Genomic DNA, 23,983 nt, shown 5'->3' with positions numbered 1-23,983 from the left:
AAGGAACAACATACCATGCCATGCTTGTGACTTCTCAATCAGCTCTTAACCCATGATGCCAAAGATCACGAGTATTTGAATGCATTTTGCTCTCTCAGCAAGAACAATGCATAGCCTGTCAAGGCTCACTAGTCCATGCTCTGCCGAGTTTGGTTATAAACTTAGAATGTAGAAGCAAAGAACTGCAGATGTTGGTTCATACCAAAGGTAGATACACAGTGCTGGAATAACTCAGCGGGTCAGGCAGCATCTCTGGAGAAATGTGATGGGTGACGTTTTGGGTCGGGGAGGAGGGGGGGGGGGGGAGGAGGGGTAAGGAAAGGCCAGAACAAAGCAGGGCCGGCAACAAATGGCCGAGGAAAGGTGGAGCCCATAATGGCCCATTGTTGGCTGGGGAAGTAATGATGAATGCGAACAGTGGAACTAGTAGGACAACTCGGGTCTGGGAGGGGGGAGTGGAGGGAGGAAATGGAGGGGTTGCTTGATCATCATCCAATCACTTCTGAATTGTGGACACTAGAAATTAGAGAAATCATTGTTAATACCGCTAGGTTGTAAGCTGCCCAAGTGATATATATTAGGTGCTGTTCCTCTAATTTGCGTGTGGCTTCAATCTAACAGTGGAGGAGGCCCAGGACAGGAAGGTCAGTATGGGAATGGGAAGAGGTGTTAAAATGTTTGGCTCCACTTGTAGGCTTATTGGACTTCTCCCAGTGTCCCACAGTTTTATATTTCTCTGAGACTCCCTGTGTCCTCTCATGTGGATGTAACAAACGGTGAACTCTTAAACTGTCCTGACCGAAAATTAGCTGTGAATCAACACCACTGAGCCATATTGTGCAGACGAAGACCAAGGCACTTAGGTTTATAAGTAGTGACCACACTTCGGAAGTAAGTTAATGGATGATGAGGTGCCTAGTATTTTGCCGAGGCTGTGAAACGTGGCTGGTGAAAATGCTTTCTTTGAGACCCCGACTGCAACTTTTAGTCACTGATGTGAATGTAGCCTTTACACAGCGAGTGGCAATCTCTCTATAAATACAGGCAGGCAGAAATGTGGGTTGACTTTGTTGAACGGAAAAGAGCGCAGGGACCAGACTTCGTTCCTGAGGCTGTTCAGATTTATGTTATTCATTGTAATCGCTTGGAGGTGGAAGCTGAATGACATCATAATTAAGCAGATAACATCTGGAACATTGCTTCCTTTCCCTTTTCAAATTTGCAACTGCCAAAATACCCTTCCCTGCATTCCCAGCCAGGGAGCCCGCAGAACTGAATCAGTCCAGTTCACAGGGAAGTATTTGAACGCACGATTACCCCTGCCTGCATAGTGCTTCATATAACTTCTCCTCTCTGGGTGTTCCGAATGGCTCCACTCTCATATTGGATTAAAAAGGTATCAGCTGTTTTGGCAATTAGAGCGAGCTCGTTTAGCATGTGTTATTGATGTGGTTATTGTTAAGTAATTTGTTTCATTTTTCAGGTGATGTGTGGAGGTTAGTTAGTGCAATACCGGCCCTTCTTCCCCTCCCCACGAACCCCCAGCCCTAGGTCCCTGTCAGTGTTGTCCCAGAGCTCTGAGTTCACAAGAGGGCCAAAGGGACATTTATTTCCAGGACTTTTTATTTATATTTCCCTCTTTTGCAAGCATTTAGAATCAGGCGCAAAATAGAACATTCTGGAAACACTCACCCTCAAGGCTATGTGCACCAGAGACTTGCAGCATTTGCTCCCAGCTACACTCGAACTCAGCACTGAGGGAGGATTTATTTTCGAAGGAAATTTGTAATATGCCTGATGGAAAGATGAAGTGTAATATGCCTGATGGAAAGGTGACAGTACGTCCCAAAGCGATTCATTGGCCATTAATTGGAACTGAAGAGTCTTTTGCATCTGCAAGAAAGCCCTTTTCACCGTGCGGTCCTCCCTCATTGCTGAGTTAGAGTGTAGCTGGGAGCAAATGCTGTAAGTCTCTGGTGCATATACAGGTAGCCTTGAGGGTGAGTGCTGGGAACTATTGGGTATTACTGGGTATTACTAAAGTGCTGCAGAGGTGGACCGGTTTGCTTTCTGCATGCTTTAATTTAACTTAATTCACCTTGTCCAGTTTCCAGAATGTGTTATTTTGCGCCTGATTCTAAATGCTTGCAAAAGAGGGAAATATAAATAAAAAGTTCTGGAAACACTCAGCAGGTCCGGCAGCATCACAGAGAGGGAAACAAAGTCAATGTTTCAGGTCAGACTTGAAACAGCTAAACAGAGTTTGAGGGTGCAGGGGGGAGGGGGGAGGAATAGGAGATGGAGGAAATGAAAAATGAGAGAGTGTGGTAGTGGAACAAAGAAATAAGCTAAATGTAGGTTGGAAGGATGTGCAATGAACTGTATGTTGAATTTGAGTTTGAATTTGGAAGTTTGTAATATGCCTGGTGGAAAGATGAAGTGTAATTATCGACCTTGGCATCAATAGCACATGAGGCCGAAGTCAGACTGGGAATGGGATGGAGATGGAAAGTGGCAAGCAACTGGAAACTCAGGATGTAACTTGGTGTTCTGCAAGGCAGTTTGGAAAACTTACATTTGGTCTCTATTTAACATTGGGGATTTCTAACGGCTTTTTTTATTCCTGTCTCTCCAGGTTCCTGATGTCATCAGCAGCATCCGGCAGGTGTCCAAGGCCTCCCTAAAAGGGGACGCAAAGTCCCGGCCAGTCAGCGACGATGCCTTTTACAACTCGCAGAAGTACGAGGTGCTGTACTGCGGCAAAGTGTTGGTGACGCACAAGAAGGCCCCGTCCACCCTCATTGACGACTGCATCGAGAAGTTTGCCCTGCACCAGCGGGAGAGGGAGCAGCTGAAGCTGCTGAACGAGGACTCCCCCACCGACGACCCTTCCGCTGGGCAGGAAGAGGGCGACGGCGGAGGGGAGGGCGAGCTGCTTTGCGACGTCACCGACGAGGAGGAGATGGTCAACACCAATCTGCCGTCAGGCGGCGGCAGCCAGGGCGAGCTGTCGAGCTCCCGCTCGGTGCTGACCGAGCCGGGCCTGGCAGACACGCCGTTCGAGGACGAGCAGGCCGAGTTCCGCTCTCGGTGCAACAGCGTCGCCAGCATCCGGCCCAGGAAAGTGCCCGACCTCGCTGCCAAAGCACCGTCCCGACGCCGTCACGCCAGTGCCCCGAGTCACGTTCAACCTTCTGACGCAGAGAAAAACAGGACAATGTTATTTCAGGTGCGTGTGCTCATTAGTTTTACCTGCCGTACGCATTAAATACTGAAAGAGTTTGCATGTTCTCCCTGTGACCGCATGGGTTTCCTCCAGTTTCCTCCCATATCCCAAAAATGGTGCAAGTTTGTATGTTTATTGGCCTCTGTAAAAGTTGCCCCTGAGTGTGCAGGGAGTGGATGAGAAAGTGGGACAACATGGGATTGGTGTCAGTGGCTGGTCAATGGTCGGCGTGGATTTGGCCTGCTGAAGGGTCCGTTTGCTCAACTAAACTACAGACAAGAAAATAGTTAACTTTGGCAACGTGGGAGTAAGGTTTGCTAACTCTACTGCTAGGGTGGCTAGGTTCAGCAGGAGATAGTAGCTGCATTGATAGTCATTGTGTTCATTGGCATTCCTCTTTGTTAAAGCTGGAGGAAGGACTTTAAAAATCTACTGCTGGTGAGATTGAGACCCAGTGAGAGATGGCAGCTTTGTTGACAATGTTCATTGGCATTTAACTTCATTCACAATGAACCCACACTTACTGACTCGCTGATTGTTTTTTGTTTGTCCTTTCTCCGACTTTTGGAGCATTTGTGGTGTCACTCAGATAGCTCGGGAGCAAATTGCAAGTTTGGGTCGCTGCTAGAGGGAGGAGAGATGATTTTGGTCAGCCAATTGTTACCGTTGGAATGCACTTCCTGAAATGGACTTAAGAACGGAAATTTGTTATTTATTTAGAAAGGAAATATTTTCCGAGATTTGGGGAAATTGAAGTTTTCTTCTTCAAAGAAGTACATTGATCTGTCTTGTGTTGTACGACTAATATCACTGGGCGTGCTTAGATTTAGCACGTTATTTAACTATCAAATGCTAGCATCCTCTATAATCATAGAGGCTTGATAAGCAGTGTTTGTGGGTTATCTTTGTGACATATGTGCATTAATGGTAAGAGGAGACTATTTTGTTTGAACAACCATGTTTTTATGGTCCAGAATGTTTTGTCTGAAAAGGTGATGGGAGTAGGTTAATCAGTAGGTTTCCAATGGATATAGAAGAACCCATCTGCAATGCCAGAACAGAAGAGAGAGATTGGTGATAAATACAAGGATTGTGTCTTCTTGATGAAACCTTTACATTGGCAGTCAAGGTCATTGAAAGCTGCTCATTGAATGGTTGTTACGTAGTTCATCCAATTCCTACTCTTTTACCGGCATAATCAATAACTCGTAATGATAATTATTAGTAACTTATAACTAATCTTGAAAATCTCCTTTACCAAAAAGCTGCACTGCCCTTAAAGAAGGAAATGACCTCTGGTGCAAAGATTATAAGCTGCTGAAATAATTTGAACTGCCTACTTTGAACCCACTAGTTTGAACTCACTATTGTTTGAACTCCTTTTTCTCTCATACAACGGTCTAGTTTTTTTTCATGCCTCAACCTCTCCCGTTGGCAGTGACCCCCGTATTCTGAGTTAATAAGTTTCCTGTGAATTTCCAATTGGATTTCCTGGTATATGGCAAATTGTTTAAAAAACAACAAGATCCTGTTATGAATGTGAATGTTTCTTTCTTTTGCGTCACTTTCTTAAATTTTGCCTGGAGTGTTTCAATACATTATTTTTCTTCATTGTTTCCGGTTGGTCGGGTGAAGCTTGCTGCCTCCTGTGTCTTATCACCCTTTAGATTTCCCGGGTCAGATTCGTGGAGTAGGGCTGCCAATATCAGGCAAACCTCAGTGCCTCTCCCTCTCAATGGCTGGAGCTGTGCTTAAAGCAGTGTGAACTTTCTCAAACTGGTCTGGTCCAGTCAGCAATGCTCGTCCCTTGAAAAAGCCTCCAGCTATGGAACACATTGCTGGCTTTACTCGGCTATTAATATAGGCAGCTCCAAGTTAGTGAGCTGCCTGCATTAATGAATGGACATGACTTAAGGGCATGTCCCACTTAGGCGATTTTTTTTGGCGACTGCCGGCGACTGTCAAAGTCGTAGCAGATCGCCGAACTTTTCTTTTACCCTCACAATTATGCCCGTGACACCCTGGCGAATTGTCGGCGACAGCCTAGTCGCCGGCAGTCGCCTTAAAATCGCCTAAGTGGGACAGGCCCTTAAATCAGACCTTAAACTCCATGGAAACACTACAGGACTCTCATCTTGTCCAGTTCATCATGACAATGATGGAGAACCGCCCCTTCTTCATAAGCCTGAATGGTCAGAACAACCGTTGGAGATGCCAAAACAATGGTCTACCACAGGGCAGTGTCCTTGCCCCAACGTTGTACAATATATACACCAATGACCAACCCATCACCCCGGAAACCAGGTCGTTTCTGTATGTCGATGACATATGCTTCGCAACGCAATCCTCAGACTTCAGCCAGATTGAGACCGTATTAGAGACTGCTCTGCAGAATATGACAGCATATTACAAACAGAATTACCAGCGTCTAAACCCAACAAAAACGCAAAGCACAGCTTTCCACCTCCGGAACCGGGATGCGAAACGTCAACTGCAGGTGCGATGGAATGATGGCCTGTTGGAATACTTGCAAAGCCCCAAAGTCCCTAGGTGTGGTCCCCAATCGCACGTTATGCAGGAAAATCATAGGATGCCTGACGCCGACAAAGTTTGAACATCTGTACGAGCTGGCTGGCATCGACGAACCATCTCGAAGACGTGATCGGGCAGCTGCAGTAGAACGCTTCAATGCGGACAGACCCCTCGCACAATCACCAACATGCCAAGAAACGCTTGAAGAGTCGAAACAGCTTCATGGAACTAGAGCCAACCATGTCAGGTACCAAAACCAAACAACAGATGGCATCAGGACACCACCTGCCTTATACTACCTGGAAAGCCCTAAACCGCGTCCGCACTGGAGTGGGACGTTGCGGACTCAACCTGAAGAAGTAGGGCTTCTTGGACTCTGACAAAGGCTACTGTGGAGAGGTACAGACAATGGCCCACCTGCTGACTGGAGGCGGAGAGGCATGCACTGCGGACAATCCTTGCAGAGACACAGATGTGGCACTGGTTGTGGCAAAGCGATGGCAGAACGTTGTCTGACACGTGAGTGAGCGAGTCTGTGGTCATCCGTTGGCAGCTCTGTTTTGTTCTGGCCTTTTCTTACCTCCCCTCCCTCCCCTCTACTTTCAGTCTGAAGAAGGGTCCCGTCCCGAAACATCACCCATCCTTTTTCCCCAGAGATGCTGCTGACCTGCTGAGTTACTTCAGCACTTTGTGTCTATCTCACAGTTCCGATGCTGTTTTGGAGAAACATTAAACAGCTAATTTAGACATTCATAAAGCAATGATTAATACAAATAAAAATGGCAAAATTTATATTTATGTTATTGTAGCTAGAATGTAGGAATCTGTGGAGTTTGCACGTTCCCACCGTGGGCATGTCTGTTACCCCCAGATATTCTGGGGTTTTCTCCCCACATCCCAATGATTTGCAGGTTGGTAATTCAATTGGCCACTTTAATTTGAAACTGAGGGAAGTTGATTAAAATGAGGCTTGAGTAAAATAGGATATGTGTCAATCTAAATGGGTGTTTGAAAACGCAGACTCAGAGGGCCTGTTTTCTATCCCCACTATCTCCCATCGAAGGGGAACTGAGGGCTGAAATTTTCACATTAAGAGTAGTTGGGGTCTGGAATGATCTGCCTGAGAAGGTGTTGGAGGCAGGAACAGTAACAATTTGGGGGGGGGGTGGAGACTTTGATGCAAGAAAAGACGAGGACAAATTATTGTTTTGTTTTCAGTTCAGTGATAATTGGGAATACCTGGGTGCACTCGCTAATCCTGTATTGTAAGTACATATTTCTCTCATCACATATATTTTAGTCAAAGAGCATATTCTCCTGTACCTTACTGCAGGATACTGCATTCATCGTGTTAGGATTCTTAACAGTGCCCAACCATTGGATTAGTGGAGGCAATGAATGAAAAACAGACCGTTTGTCTTGCTTTCAATGAAATAATCCCCATCTTCTCTCTTGAAGGTTGGTCGGTTTGAAGTTAACCTCATCAGTCCTGACACCAAATCAGTTGTACTTGAAAAGAATTTCAAGACAATTTCATCCTGTTCTCAGGTTTGTGGTTACTTTTAGCTTTTCCAATGTTTTACTTTGTTTTTGATTTAGATACTGCCTAAATAGAGTTTGATGCTGTTACAACTTTTTAAGGTATTGTGATATTAAAGACGGAAGATGCTGTAAATACACAATAGATCGTACAGTGATCATGGAGAGAGAAGCAGAGTTGACTTTTTGAAAATGGGAAGTACTAGAGTTAATCAAAGATTTGGGGTACACAGAATGCGGGGGAAGAGGAGAGAACAAAACGAAAGGTCTGTGATGAGTGCAGGATGGAAGCCAGAAGAAATAAAGCCTTAAGTTCATAGTTTAGAGAAGCAGAATTAGTTCACTCAGTCCATCAAGTCTACTCCACAATTCAATTTTGGCAGATCTATCTTTCCCTCTCAACCCCATTCTCCTGCCTTCTCCCCATGGTCTTTGACACCCGCACTAATCAAGAACCTATCAATCTCCACTTTATAAATACCCAAAGACTTGGCCTCCACAGTCGTCTGTGGCAATGAATTCCACAGATTCACCACCATCTGCCTAAAGAAATACCTCCTAATTTCCTTTCTAAAGTACGTCCTTTAGATAAATTAACATCGCCCTGGGCACATTATCAATAACATTGACCAACAGTCTGTAAGTGATGTTCAGTTGTACAGTGACAGAGTTTATCCAGAGATGGGTAACAAACGAAGGTGCTACCAACCAGAATTTTTCATTCTCCACCTATGCTGCTTGGCCAGCTGAGTATTTCCAAAATATTTTGTTTTTTGTTGTAGATTTCCATTATTAAAGTGTTTTGCTTTTGGGGAGGATCTAATTTCCTAAAATGTTGCCTGAAAAATCAATGATTACACAGTTGTATGTAATCACCATCTCTTTTAACTGTCTCCTTACAGGGTATAAAGCATGTCGACCATTTTGGGTTCATCTGTCGGGAGAGTGTTGAACCTGGTCTGAGTCAGTACGTGTGTTACGTGTTTCAGTGTGCCAATGAGTCACTGGTAAGTTCCTGCTGTACAGAGCAATCGTGCAGCAAATCTTTCAGAGGTCCTCGTCTCTGCAGATTGCACCAACAACCGCTTGTTGTTGTTTTAGTCCAAATGTGGCCATTAGCACAGCGTACCAGGATTAATATAATGAGGTTACTGTGCTCTTCTTGAGTACATAAACAATGTAAGAAACCATGTTTTGTTCAATGTTATGTAGCGGTTTCAGAGTGTTATGCTAAATGGAATGTATTTAAAGGATAGAGCAGACATGAAAATGATTTTAGATAGAATTTCACCCGAGTCTTTGTCTAAGCGAGCAGTGAAACAATGACTAAGTTGTACTCCACGTCTGCCATCCAGTTCCATTGTAAGTTGTAAGTGACTACTTGTGGCTGCAACCTCAATTGCTTCTCCAGATTCACGAGCGCAACAGACGCCCCAGTGCAATATTTAAGTCGTGTTGCATTGCCAAAGGTGCCAGAGACCTGTGTCCAATCCTGACCTCAGTTGGTGTGTTTTGGAAGCAATAATGAAATAAGGGATGGGTGTAGTACTTCAGTGAGGAGCAGGGGATCATTCCTGGTATGCTGGCCAACCTTTATCTCTCAGTCAACATCACTAAAAGAGATTCATCTGAGCAGTACCACATTGTGCTTTGTGCAAATTGGCTGCCACAATCCCAATGTTGCAATGGAATTGCACTTCAAGAAGGTATTTGGCTTTCAAGTGTTTTATGACATCCTGAAAGGAATATGAAAGTTTCTACACAAATGCAAGGCCTACTCTCTGAATTACTACCTCCAAGTTGTTATTATGTGATTGATTTTGCTCATTCCTTTTGGGAATGTATTTTCATACAAGTCTTCTCACCATTAACACCTGCTGGAGTCACTCAGCAGACTGAATCAGTCTGCAGAAGGTTCCCGACATCACCTATCCATGTTCCCCAGAGATGCTGCCTGACTCGTTGTGTTCCTCCAGCACTTCGTGTCCTTTTGTATATTAACCATCATCTACAGTTCTGTGTTTCAACTACATACAATGATAATACTTACTTTGTTTTAGCGGACTATCGGCAATAATGGTCACCATCTATGGTCTATTATAACGAGGGCTTACTGCACTTTGCCCTCGAACACTTGAACCTGCGGAGAATAAACACAGCCCAGTCCATCCTAGGCTTGTCACTTTCCTTCCTTCGCAGAAGTGTCTTCAAAAATGACTGCTATCCTGGCCATTCCCTTTTCCCTCTTCTGGGAGAAGATACAGGAATTTGAAAGCCCAGTGATCCGGACTTAAACACAACTTATTCCCCACTGCTATCAGCCACCTGAACCCCCTTCCCAGAGGTGCTACCATGTACTCTTACTCTTAAATCTACCTCATTAGGATGTGCCGTTATTGCACTTCAGGCATTTTTATGCACTACATTATTTAATATTAATAATATATTCCTTTATTTGTCCCACACCGGGGAAATTTGCAGTGTTACAGCAGCAAAGTGGATAGCAAGAGACATTCATTATGAATAAAAATAAAGATAAGGATAATTGTCATCATTTACTGTGTTTTGTTTTACTGTTAACTGGTCTGTTGACTGGTCTGCTGGGAGTAGCGCTGGTTGTGCAGTCTCACAGCAGTGGGAAGGAAGGACCTCCGATATCTCTCCTTCACACACTTGGGGTGAAGGAGTCTGTCACTGAAGGAACTACTCAGTGCAGTGACAGTGCCCTGCATGGGGTGGGAGTCCCATTTGCACCATCCTGCTGCTTGTGAACCCACAAGGTTGTTGTTGTCAGTATAATTATTTTCAATTATTGGATGTTTTCTTTCTCGAACGGTTGGATTTGTGAAGTGATACATTTGAACTTTTCCCTTTGACAGGTGGATGAAGTCATGCTGACCATGAAGCAGGCGTTCAGCACTGCTGCTGCCCTGCAGAATGCCAAGACTCAGATTAAACTGTGTGAGGCCTGCCCTATGCATTACCTGCATAAACTCTGTGAGCGGATTGAAGGTAAATACAAGCCACAGGCTAGTTACATCTTAATTCCAACAGCTTCTACCGGGATTTAGAGCATAATCCAATACTCACATCAAATGGGTCTGAATCATAATGATTGTGGTTCTCTCATTGAAGGCCCCTTTTTCTGGCACTTCCGAAATAGGGAATAACCAGGCGGCACAGCTGGTAGAGCTATTGTCTCGCAGTGCCAGAGGCACAGATTCAATCCTGACCTCGGGCACTGTCTGTATAGAATTTACAAGTTCTCATTGTGACCATGTGGGCTTATTTTGGATGCTCCGATTTCTTCCCACATCCCAAAGAAATGCGGGCTATTTAGCCATTGTAAATTGGTCTGAGTGTAGAAGTGAAAAGATCAATGTAGGATAAGTGTAAATGGGTGGTTGATACAACCATCAACCACCCATTTATACTTATCCTACATTGAATTCAATCAAGGAGAAACAGTCTGTTTCGATTGGTTGTCCATCCACTATCTTAAACATCTACTTCCTCTACCACGAAAGAACAAATAGTGGGATTTCCCCAATGGTTTAATTTTGTTGCAAATGGGCAGATTTTATTGATCAAATGCAAGCTGAGATGCAGGTCAGCTGAGGTCTAATTTAATGTCAGAAGAGCCCGGAGGATTTGAATTCACTAAATGCACTCCTGGAATGCACAGTGCAGAAGGGGAAGGTACCTGGAACAGAAAACGCAGTGGCCACAAGATTTACTCAGTCACTAGATTACTAAACATTTATTAAGTGCATGATAGCATACTGAGCAGTAAGTGTGAAAATCATCTGGAACCTTTTGTTGGGATGAATTATATTCATGGATTACATTTCAATATTTACACTGCCTGTGAGCAATGAAATGGTTTCCCAGCAGATTCCATTTTCAAATGTCATTGTTGGCTCAATGGCCTTGCCAGCATTTATTGCCGACTCCTGGTTGCCCTTCTTGAAGTACCTGAACTACTGCAACCCGTGTGTTGAAGGGATTTTCAATGTGCATATAATTCAGGAGTTCCAAGCATTTAGCTCAGCAACAGTTAAGTAACTGCAATATATTGTCCGAGTGTTATGATTGGAGAGGAACGTTGGTGCAGAGGTACTTTCTGTGACATGACAGTCTATCTCCCGGCTGAGAGACCGTCATGGGTTTGCGAAGCGCTGTTAAATAAGTCTTGGTGATTTGGAGTCCATCTTGTAGATGGTACTGACTGCAGCAGCTTCAGACACTTGTAGCAAGCGGAGATGTTGCACAGTAGTTTTAATACCATAGTCTGACTCGCAGTCAAGAGCAGATGTCAGTCTTCTGCAATAGGTTAGTCCAAAACACCAGCACAAATTGTGGCATGTTACAGCAATTAATAGGAGAATTGATCAATGTTCCTCTGTTTCTCCAGGTCTCTATCCACCAAGAGCCAAGCTTGCGATTCAGAGGCATGTGTCTCTTCTGAGTGACAATGAACAGGCTGATATTTTTGAACGTGTGCAGGTAACAATACAAAGTCTCCCCTGCCTGCAACACGATCTTATAAAATCAAAAATTGATTAAAGGAAATGCTGATAAATGTGAATAATAATTTATTTATGGCTATTACGATCAATTTAAATCTTGGAAGGATTGAATGGAAATTTCTAATCAGAGTTTGAGGTCATCTAAATTAATTACAAGGGTGTTTGCCTATTTTGAAAAGTCATTGCTTGCTGTCAAGAGTCATTGAGGGCTCTCAAGTAATCATGCTTAATCCAAATATCCTTAACATGGGTGACCTGTCCTTCTTCAATGATGGCTCCAAGCTTTTCTCAGTACAATAATTGGTGGAGATTTTATACTGGTCCCATTTGCCTCAGTCAAGCATTGGGATGACAAAGATATTAAAGAAAAAAAGGCAATAAGAACTTGGGTGTTATTTTATTGCCAAGGCTGGAACCCAAATGGATATGACTTCACATTGTATTTCAATCCACACAGATCCCATTCCACATCTGATCAACTTGAAATGAGGGCTATCACTAATGCAGGTCAGCACCCTGATTTGAACTGTTGAACTGCATTAACAAGAGAGAGCCTCCCAACATAAACTGAACACCACTCTCTTCAGGGTCCCAGGTTTCTTCTCTATGTCTTTGAGAAGCTGGCACGTGCAGACATTGCAGTCAATTTCCCTGTGCCATGGGCTGCATGAGGACAGCCCCAACTGAGTTTGTCGAATCAGAGATGTAAAAGACTCCCACCACTGAAGACAAGGTCAAAAAATAATTGGTCTTCCTTCTCGTAGGAACTACAAACCACATGTCCTGCATTGCATTGCAGTACCACCCTGACAGCTGAAAGCTTAAGAAGGAATGATTAGTGAACTAGCTGCTGAATAACTTGTTAACCTCTGGATATAGAACCTTTGATATTCTTATTTCTAACATTAAAATAATCCCTGTCTTAACAGAAAATGAAGCCAGCTGACGACCAAGATGAAAACGAACTGGTGATTCTCATTCTGAGGCAGATGTGTGAGACCAAACAAAAAAACCACGCTCACCTTGGAGAGACCCCTATGGTACAGTGTTTGTTGTTACTCGCCTTGAATTTGTGGTAGTGAGGTTGCTACTTGTAAGCCATATGATGGTCTTCTTATTGGAAAGCTTGGTTCAAATGATGAGATGTCATATCTGCAGATTGCAGATACAATCGAGAAAGGACTCTGTTCCAGAATTTCTGACTTTTCAAACTTTCAGTGCCACAAAGCAATCGATTATATGGTGAGAAATACAGCAAGACTGCAGATAATTAAGGGAGGCTGGCCTTTCCTTCATGCCTGCCCTGCTTTAGACAGCAAGGGCAACTTCCTGCAATTACGCCCACATTTTTGGGCATCATTTTCCAAATTTATTTGGATGCATGCTGCAGTGGATTTGCTTGTGGGACTTGCAAATGTGTAAACCTCTGTTTTCTCTCCAAAGCCTTTGCCAAACAACGTGATCCCGGAACAATCTGCAAGCATGGGCAGGTTTAAACTCGACATTCTGAAAAACAAAGCAAAGAAATCCTTAACCAGCTCCCTGGAGAATATCTTCGCCAGGGTAAGGGGCAAGAAATTACATTCTGACTATTAGTGTGATTTGTTGGCTAGTTTCTTGGTTGCATCAATTTGTGGTACCTGTTTAACAGTTAAAGGCGGTTGTTTAGAAATCCAAGTGCACCCCAATTAGGTGTGCCAAATGATTTCAGTTCCAGAAATCAGCTTGGTTCAATCGGCAACTTGTCAAGATCCTGAAAGAACTTGAATTTAAATGAGATGCTTCCTTGGAGCGTGACCTGAATGAATGGGACATGAATGTCTGACAAAGCTAAATTGTAGCATTGTCCTATGGGCTTGTAGGCACTTGCCTTTTACACCAGAGGGTTATGTTCCTACGGTCCATCAATGAAGATTCTTGCACATTTCAGCAAAAAAGTCGGTTGTTATGGTATTTCTTTCAATTTTAAGCTGACTGGGTGAAGCTCCAGGGCAGTAGAACAGTAACTATTTTTGATCATGTATCACATAAAAAGTTCATCGCAACTTTTAAGTACACACCACAATATTAGTCAAGAGGCTGACGTGAGTACCATTTGCAAGGATATTTAAGAGTCATTCACTTTGCTTTGTGACAAAGTCACATCAAGGGCAGACTGGGCCAGGATGGCAGATTTTCTTTCTTAACTTGGACATACTTTGCTGATCATTCGCCTGCCCTGAAGTTTGTTTTTTCCCTGCCGTTAACTTTGCCATGTGGACTATAGTAGTTCAAGAAAAGTACTCACCAATGCCTTCACGAAACCAACTCGGAAGTCACAATCCAAGAGCAAACAAACGCTGCAAACAGTCCTGATGTGCTTAAGGTTCCTGTAAAATGAACATTTAATCGGGTCGTCCATCTAATTGAACTGAATGCTTTTCAGTCGCTGTGCTACGTTTAGATCAACCTCCAAATCTTGATGATTTTGATAGTCAAGTATTTGATGGTTTGCCTTGAACATGGAGCTTGTTGTTGAATAGGTAGGTGGGGAGGTGCTGCATAAAATGAATAAGAACAGAAGAGAGAAATGACATTCAAGGCGTTGAGAACCAGTTGGGGCAAGACGCTGCGTAATGTTAAGCCTTAGCTTAGTATAAGGGTTGCCATTTACTTGTGTGTGATGGCGGAGAATTTGGGGGGAACATATGGAGGGAGCACATCCACCCTTTGATCCACCTTCTCTGCAGTCCAGAACTTTGTGGACCTTAGCAAATCTCTCACGGTAATGGATGTGTTACGGCAGCTTCCATCTTCCTTATAAAGCTACCGTATGACGAAGGAACGGGAGCGACACTTCTTCACGCAAATAACAACAGAGATCTTCAAGAGTCATTCAGTTAGTCGTTTATTTGAAGTTGCAATAAAACATATGGACATCTCTTTTTTAATTAACTTGGTAAGAATCTAATATGTTATTGTTGTTCCTGCATGACTTATACTGACTTGCCTGACCTTATATCCAGCAGGCACTTCACGTATGGCTACTGAACCTTGTGTTCAGCAGACTCCTCGTTGTCACACTAAAGCATTACATCAGTGCTGGAAGAATTTACACTCATAACCCTAGCCACACCTCTGGGTCCTCCCAGTCCTACACATAAGCTTAATATTAAACTCAAGACAACCTCTTAGTGTCTAAAAAATAATACAGCAGGATACAAAGTAATACAATATGCTAAAATAGCTAATAAACGCAAAATGGCTCCTACAGAAAGGTTCCAAAGCAATGAGTTTGGGCTACAATCATTTAAGTGAATACTATCATATTTTCCATGACAATTCTTGATAGAAATACAGAGACTGAAAGAACTTACTAATATTCAGTGTTCCAAGCAGAATGCACATTACATTCATTGTTGCACTGATTCTTTTTCTGCCTTTGGTTCACAAAATAGAACAAAGCAACCATGTCAAACACCTGGGAGCAGAATCAGCAGGTTAACAGTCTACAATCACATGGGGAAAGTGCAGAAGAGAGATGTAGAAAGAGTTGGGGACACAGAAGGGGGAAGATAAGCAACAGCAAACCCAAGGGGTGGCACCGTGATAATGAAAGGAAAACAATAGCTGTGGAAAAGAGAGAAGTTCAGAAAACTCTGTTAAAGATAATGAGCAACAGACCTATTCTGTAGTCTTTATCACAGTGAAGGGAACGGCAGTGGCAGTGGCAGGGGAAGGGACATTATTCCATGTGTTTTTTTTGTGTGCATGAATATTTCCAGGGCAACTCAATGTAAAGTACAACATATCTGAATCGGAATATTTGACACCCTAAATTCAGGAGGTGCCAGAGGTAGTAACTCTGCCTGAAATTAGCATTGTAAAAATAGCCCCATTGCAAAGGAAAGTTTCTCTCTATCGATATTGGTATCCTATAGTTATTCATCTGTGCTGAATATAGGCAGGCACTTTGTACAAAACACAAAGTGGTGGAATAACTCAGCGGGTCACGCATCATCTGTGACTGGGTGACCGCTCTTCAGACTGATGGTAGTAGAGGGGGAAGCTGGAAAAAAAGATTGGGGGGGGGGGGGGGTTCAAGACAACGCCTGGCAAATAACAGGTGGATGTATATGAAGGGGGGTTTGACTGTCAGATGAATGGAGTAAGTGAAGAAAGGCTAGAGATTAAATGGAGACAAAAGGGAGTCAGGAAAGGAGAGAAGAGGAAGAGTGAAAGTAAAGCAAGAGGGATGGATATAGGTGGAAGGGGCAGTGGTGTGAGGATGGTGCAAGAGGGGTGAGATAGTAGGAGAAAGGGGTGTGCATCAGGGGTGGGTACGGGACGGAGAGGGTAGGGGGGTATTATTTAAAATTGGAGAATTCAAACCTCGCCATATTTTTCTTCTCTGGGCACTTTTTATCTCAGTCGTGGTCAGTTATTCTCTGATAAATTGCCTGCTTAATAGGACAAACAGTCTCAGTAGGCATGAATGGGGTCATCGTATTTGTGCCTTAGAGGAAGAGGAGTTCACCATTCGGCCCACATTGGAGGACGGGTCTGTCCTGCGATCTAATTCCTTTTCTTGTTATACACATCACTTGTCTTCCCTTTTTGTACATTCATTTCATAGCCTTGATTGTCATGGAGTCATAGAATTGTTATGACATAGAATGGGTGTATTTGTGTAGGAAAGAACTGCAGATGCTGGTTTAAATCGAAGATCAATAGTCAATATAGTCAATAGTCAATTTATTTGTCACATACACATAAATGCGCAGTGAAGTGAAAAATTACCCTCAGTCCAACAATAAGACCAATAAAAATAAGCAATAAAAATAAGCAATGACACACACAATCACAACCAATATTAAACCCCCCCCCCCCCCCAAAAAAAATCCATCACAGTGAGTCTCCTCCAGTCCCCTCCTCACTGTGATGGAAGGCAAGAATGTCTTTTCTCTTCCCCTGCCGTCTTCTCCCGCGGTCAGGCTGTTGAAGTTGCCACGTCGGGGTGGTTACACAAAATGCTGGAGTAACTCTCTGGCGAGAAAGAATGGGTGACGTTTCGGGTTTAGACCCTTCTTCAGATCCGTGGCTTTGCAGCACTGAGGTTGTTGAGACATTCCTAATTCGATGGGGCTGTGCACAGCAATCTCACCACACCACGGCAATGAATCCAGTTCCACACTGTCCAATAGATTCAGCAGGATATCTTTGCTTCGAGGCTTAAGAGAGATTCATTGTCTAGATTTTGTCAGGTGCTGGGAAAGATGTGTTAAACTGGCAATGAGCACACTGTCGGCACAAGAAAAGCCCTTTTATATGTTGTATGCGCACCAGCAATAGGATTGTGGGGAGAGACCTCTAGGAAGGGAGAATGTTGTGGCTTCTGTTTTGGGGAGTGGGGTGTTAAGGAGGACCCCGAGACTCAAATTATCAGACAAGATTTTGGGAGTGATTAAAATGAAACCCAGGGTGAGCTGGGTCAGGTCCTGAATGGGGTTGGGGTCCAATCATAAGGGGAACAGAGGAGGCTTTGCACTCGTTCGAAGGTCTGCTTGTGAAGGAAAATCCAGCAATTGTTTGTTGACATTGTCTGCCACCTGCTGCCATAGCTGTGTATTGCAATGTTTTGAGCTTCATTCGACTGGCCTGAGAAATAATGCAACAATTGTCACTTGGACTTTTTGCACAATTACAGCTAAAACTCTGGAATGGCATTGTCCTGGAGGATAACTACTCGGGTCACAGGATCAGAGTAATATCCTGACCAGTCTTGGCCTTAAAAGACTTAAACAAACTGTTTGTATAAGTAAATAACTACAGATGCTGGTACAAATCGAAGGTATTTATTCACAAAATGCTGGAGTAACTCAGCAGGTCAGGCAGCATCTCAGGAGAGAAGGAATGGGCGACATTTCGGGTCGAGACTCTTCTTCAGACTGTTTGACGCCTGTAATAAGAGAAAAATACTCATGTGTGACAAAAACCCATAGTTCACTGATGCAAAGCCCAGAGAGCTACCAAATGAATCTCGCTGACAACGAAGATGCAAGATGGCCTTTAGACTTTACTTTAGACTTTAAAGATACAGTACGGACACAGGCCCTTCCGCCCTCCGAGTCTACGCCGACCAGCGATCACCCTGTACACGAGCAATATCCTACACACCAGGGACAATTTTACAATTTTGCAGAAGCAAATTAATCTACAAACCTGCACGTTTTTGGAGTGTGGGAGGTAACCGGAGCACCCGGATAAAACCCACATGGTCACTGGGAAACGGTACATATTCCGTACAGACAGCACCCGTGGTCTACCGCTATGCCACTGTGCCACTGTGCTGCTCTGGCCTCTTCTGCCCCCATTTCAAACAACATCATGTGGTTTAAATTATGTCCTCAAGACATGAGTATGACTTGTATCTGCCTCAGCAGTCTCGCTGATACTCCCCCTGAGGTTTAGTCAGAACTGTAACAAACTGAGTCTTCTCAATAACGAATTAGTGGCAGAACACCTCTGTTTTGTCCACAAGATGGACCCTGAATTTCCAGTCACTGGTCGGTTTAATTCTCAATTATATTCCCACTCTGATCTCACAGTCTTCAGCCTTCTACATTGTTCCAGTGATACCCAACAAAAGCTTAAGGAACAGCATCTCATCTTCCATCTGGACTCATCGCAGCCCTTGGCCCAATACTAAACCTATTACTTGGAACGTAAACCATCGAACACTGTAGCACAGGAACAGGCCCTTCAGACCACAATGTCTGTGTCAAACATGATGTCAAGTTAAACGAATCTCTTCTGCCTGCAGGTGATCCACATCCCTCCATTCCCTGCACATCCATCCATGTGCCTATCTGACAGCCTCTTACACGCCACAATTATATTTGCTTTCACCACCAGCCTGGCCCCCATCCTCCTCCCTCCACATCCCTGTTGCACATCCCCGGAACCCACCATGCTCTGTGTAATGAAAATTGTCCTGTGCATCATCTTGAAACTTTCCCCCTCACGCCTTAAAGCTATACCCTCAAGTCTTTAGCATTTTCACCCGAGGAAAAAGGTTCTGACTGTCGACCCTATTTGTGCCGCTCATAACTTTACCTACTTCTGTCAGGTCTCCCCTCAACACCCAATGCTCCAAGTGAAAACAATTCAAGTTTCTTCAACCTCTCCTAGTAGCTAATATCCTCTTATCCATGGTGCAGTCTCTTCTGCAGTCTCTTCAAAACCCCCACAGGTTCCTGTAAGGGGTCGATCACAATGGCACACAATATTCCAAATGCAGCCTAACCAATATTTTATAAAGCTGCAACATGATTTCCTGACACTAAAACTCAATGCCCTGACCCATGAAAGCAAGCATAACCATATGCCTTCTTTATCACTCTATCTACTTGTGTTGCTACCTTCAGGGAACTATGAACTTGGGCCCCAATCAATGTACATCAATGCTGTTAAGGATCTTGCCAGTGGCTGTATACTTTCCCCATACATTCAACCTCCCAAAGTGCAACATCTCACACTTGCTCAGATTCCAGGTAACCATTCCTTCTTTACTCGCTCTCCAAAACTGTGACTGTTCCTGCCTTTTTCAATTTGTTTCTTTTTTATTGTCACTTCTGTTTCTAACAAATGGCCAATTTAAAAGTAAATTCTGATCCTCACAACGTTACTGAATACCCTACTCTTTGCCCACTCCTTTCCCTCCTGTTTCTGCAACTTAAAACACACCTATTCCCTTGTTTTACCACTTCTAAGCAAGGAGTCGAAATCCAATATGTTGACACTGCATCCCTCTCTACTGATGTGACCTGACCCGCCAATTGCCTCAAGTGTTTTGATTTTTTGTGTTTCTGTTTTAGTTTTGCATCTGCAGTTTTTGTAACTCAGGTAAATGTATTATCATTCTGCAATTTAGTGGAAAGTCTAAGCAAAGTTAAATTTAATGATCCATGTAATAATTGACAAATCTTTGACAAATTTTGAATGACCTCTCCAGTCCACCATTTGGCTTTAAATGATACAGTATTTACTTCATAATGAGCTAAGTAGAAATGAGTCAAAGAGACTACCATTAGTGGATACCACCATTAAGGTCATCAATGGTTATGGGGAGAAGGCAGGACAATGGGGTCGAGAGGGAAAAATAGATCAGTTGGCAGAGTAGACGGTGGGCAGAGTGGCCTAATTCTGCTCCTGTGGCTTATGATCTTATGGAGATGGGTTACTCCTGTTAAGATCGTACACTTGTCTACAGATCCATGATCTTTATCTCTAGCGGGCCAATTAACACAACTTTTGTCAACTGCCTTCATGCTCACAACACCAGCATGAAACAATTTAAAATTTGTCATCCAAACTTCTTGGCATCAAAGCACTTTGTCTCCATTTAACAGATCTTAAATCTTTGGAAAGGTGCAGTCTCGTGTTTTCACCTCGGCACTTGTCTGATTTAGGATTTTATGCATTGAGAGGATTTTGTGCACTTGTTTCAGAACAACGTCCTTTTTTAAATCTTTTTTGCTAACTGCTTTGCTGTAAAACAGAAAACCATCTTTGAATAATTTTGGAGTAAAGACCACATACCCTCTCAAAGGAATTCTCATGGGGTAATCTTGTCAACACATTTGCAATAGCATATTGCTTTCAGCTTCTGTACTCAATCATGTAATGATTGTGAGAGAAGAAAACAATCTGCCTTGATATCTCAATATTACCTTTATGAGTATTACCAATTTCGGACACAAATATAACAATGGCTTATCAATTGTAAAGGAGGCAAAGTTTCAGCCCAATGGAAATTGATGATACTGTTCCACTCCAAAGACAATTTTTATCTTCTTTCTGCAATCGAGCACAGTTTCTTTCACTTTTCATCAATGTATGTGATGCAAATGTAATTGTTTTCTTACCTATGTTCATTACGCAGCCAATAACAACTCCTGCCCGATGATTCTAAGATCTGCAACACTTTGAGATTTCTTTGCGTCCGCTTTTTCCGCAACTGATTGCAAACACTTTTCATTTACTTTGATCACAAAAGAAACTACAGTAAACTCTCGGGGAGGGAGTGGTGTCCGTTATTGCCGATTGTCTGCTATAATCAAGTAAGGTTTGTAGTTGAAACAAAGAACTGCAGGTGACAGTTAATACACTCAAGGACACAAAGTGCTGGAGCAACTGAACAGGTCAGGCAGCATCTTTGGAGAAAATTGAAAATTTTGTGCAATTTAAAAACAAGTGCAATGAAAGAAATTAACAAAATGGCTGCACAGAGACCCAGGGTTTGCTCCTGACTACAGGTGCTCTCTGTACAGAGTTTGTACGTTCTCCCTGTAACTGCGTGGGTTTCTCCAGGTGCAACGGTTTCCTCCCACATTCCAACGACATGCAGGTTTGTAGGTTGACTGAATTCTGCAAATTGTTCATAGTGTTGGATAGAACAAATGTAGTGATCATTGGGCAGCATGTACTTGGTGGGCCAAAGGGCTTGTTTCCATGCTGTATCACTAAACTAAACTAAACTAAACTAAACTAAACTAAACTAAACTAAACTAAACTAAACTAAACTAATCTAAACTTAACTTAACTAGACTCCTACATTCATCGTACGTGTGTCTGGGGACTGGGCCCAACCAGACCTCTGCTGAAGGCTGCAATTGGAGCTTGTCCGCAGACATTGCAAATGTGCCCCCACTCAATGCAGGGCCACTGCTGAGTTGTATGTTTATCTTTGTTGTTGTTTTAGAGGTACTGGTGAATTCCCTTGTTTGCTGCATCGCCGCAAAGGGAAGCACTGTGATCTGCTTCTCATTCTGGCTTCCTGTTTTCTTCTTACTTCCCAGTCCCATCTTTGTTTTGGATGTTTCATGAAACCACCCGCAGATCACATTGTGCTCAGCATGTGGCAAACCCAGTGACAGAGTGTGCTTCATGTGAAGAGAGTGTGGATGGCAGAGGTCACTGCTCACAACATGGGGCCCAGAACCAGGATTGTGTTGGCAGAGACCCAACCCAACCCAACCCAACTGAATGGGTGCTTTTGCCTGCAAAATAGCAAAGATGAGTCAAAAGTCAATGGTGTTATACTGTCATATGTCCCAGACAGAACAATGAAACTCTTACTTGCAGCAGCACAACAGAATATGTAAACATAGTACTCTCTAAACAATATCACAAAAGAGAAAAAAAGGTTTTTTTTCAGGGTCACTGCTTAAAATATAATCTTCTTGAATGGTGGAATAAATTGAGGGGGCAAGTGACCTACTAATCTATAAAAAATAATACTGTGTATATATATATATATTTGTTCTGAAAAAATATATATTTATGAAACTTATGAATATATATATATATATATATATATATATATTCTTTTTTACCGATTAGTAGGCCACTTGGCCCCTTGACTTATTCCGCCATTCAATAAGATTAAATGGATGACCCCTATTTGTTAAGCAGTGACCCTGAAAAAAAATGTTAAGTCATTTTAGCAGTCCAACAGTCCAAGTCTCTTCATGTTAAAAATGGTCCCAGTAGTTAAAGGAGATTGGGAAAAGAAGAAAAGGTGATATGAGGAAAACCTTTATAATGTTCTGTAGACTTTAACGCCACTCCTGGCCTCCACAGCTTCCTCGGCCACATCCAGGCCACACTTGCCGCAGCCGACTTTTATCCACACTCCAGTTGCCCATGTGCCACGACCAATGACTCCAATAATCCTCGTCTCCTCACCTGGATTCCAGGCTCAGTTTCAGACCGAGAGACTGTCTCATCCCGAAACCTCACCTGTCCATGCTCTGACCTGCTGAGTTACGCAGTTGTTTGTTTCCACTACTTCTACAATAATAAACCCTCACAGGGTTATGGTGGAAAATCGGCAACTCCCCCCCCCCCCTCCCACATGGTCCATTATAATGAGGGTTTATTGTATTCCAATGTCGAGGTAGGATTAGGGTTGTGCTGGTTGGTTGAAGAACCTGATTGTTTCTGAACCTGCTGATGTGATGTGGGACTTCTGTACCTACTGCCTGATGGTAGCAGTGTGAAGAAGGCTTGGCCAGGATGGTCCACTTTTAAGTCACCAGAATGGCAGCTTCATTGGACAATTATAGGGAAAATATAATGGAGAAAGAGCTGAGTGATAAGTTGGGTGGGAGAAGTTTCAGGTGTAGCATTCGCACTTACAAAAAATGGCATGGTGGCGCAGCTAGTAGACCTGCCGTCACGTAGTTCCAATGAGCTGGGCTTAACTATGACCTCTGGTGTTGTCTATATGGAGCTTACATGGTCTCCCTGTAATAGGATGGGTTTTCCCAGGTATCCCGGTTTTCTCCCACATCTCAAATATGTGCAAATTAGTAGATTAGTTAGCCACTATAAATTCTTTCTAGTATATAGGTAATAGGTACTGAGAGTTGATGAGAATATGGGGAGAATATAATGGTATTAGGTTCCATGGCGCTTGTTGATCAGCGTGGACTCGGTCGGCTGAACGGCCTGTTCACATGTGCATGTTTGTGCAAACATTAATGTGTTAAAATCTACATTGTACCTTGGACCCAACTTTGGGTTATTTGTGTTGGCAAGTTGGAAAACATAATTGAATGCTTTGATTGATTTTAAAATAGCATGCTTACAATACCTTTGACACAGTAAAACCTCCTAGGAACATCAGCTGTGTTGCATTTGAATAAGTTTAATGCACTGGGGAAGGGCTTTGTTTAAGAACACTATACCAGTCTTTTTCGTTAATGAAGGACCAATGTGGGATAATTGGAGACTTACTTTTGCATGAAAGCGCTGTTTTTTGTTTTGCGACTGAACTGTCCAAAAGAATTGATTTATTCTCATTGCAGCCCCACGGCCCAAAGAATTCACTCATTTGAACATCTTCCTTTTCTTCCTCTTGCACCCAATTAAGAAATTGGGAAGTTAAATATTGACAGCATGGTAGCATCATGAATGAGCTAATGGTTTCATTTCTCACCCCCCACCCCCTCCCTGGCTAATCATTTCCTCGTGGGCAAAGTTTCTGACTGTTGTGATTGTTGATTGCGTTGTGTTTGATTAAAATGTAACCATATCTCTTGCTCAGTGGTAGATAAGCTGCTCAGCGTTCTTGCCCCAGTGTTTGTGGCCGTTACATTTTCATCATATGACC

At 43.2% G+C, this 23,983-nt stretch overlaps 1 protein-coding gene across 1 annotated transcript in view; it reads left to right on the top strand.

Annotated features, from left to right (window-relative positions):
* The window catches only part of LOC144595156 (TBC1 domain family member 4-like), a 177,847-nt gene that overhangs the window by 110,482 nt on the left and 43,382 nt on the right, over window positions 1-23,983 (top strand). Inside the window, 10 exon segments of the mRNA XM_078402293.1 lie at window positions 2,636-3,229; window positions 7,217-7,306; window positions 8,200-8,304; window positions 10,177-10,309; window positions 11,712-11,803; window positions 12,756-12,866; window positions 13,270-13,389; window positions 16,017-16,046; window positions 17,345-17,363; window positions 21,473-21,507. Coding sequence (XP_078258419.1) covers window positions 2,636-3,229; window positions 7,217-7,306; window positions 8,200-8,304; window positions 10,177-10,309; window positions 11,712-11,803; window positions 12,756-12,866; window positions 13,270-13,389; window positions 16,017-16,046; window positions 17,345-17,363; window positions 21,473-21,507 — 1,329 coding nt within the window.

This window comes from Rhinoraja longicauda, chromosome 7 (assembly GCF_053455715.1).
Source record: "Rhinoraja longicauda isolate Sanriku21f chromosome 7, sRhiLon1.1, whole genome shotgun sequence".
NCBI lineage: Eukaryota > Metazoa > Chordata > Chondrichthyes > Rajiformes > Arhynchobatidae > Rhinoraja > Rhinoraja longicauda.
The sequence above is the reverse complement of the archived record's forward strand: the minus strand, read 5'-3'. Positions and strand labels throughout refer to the sequence as shown.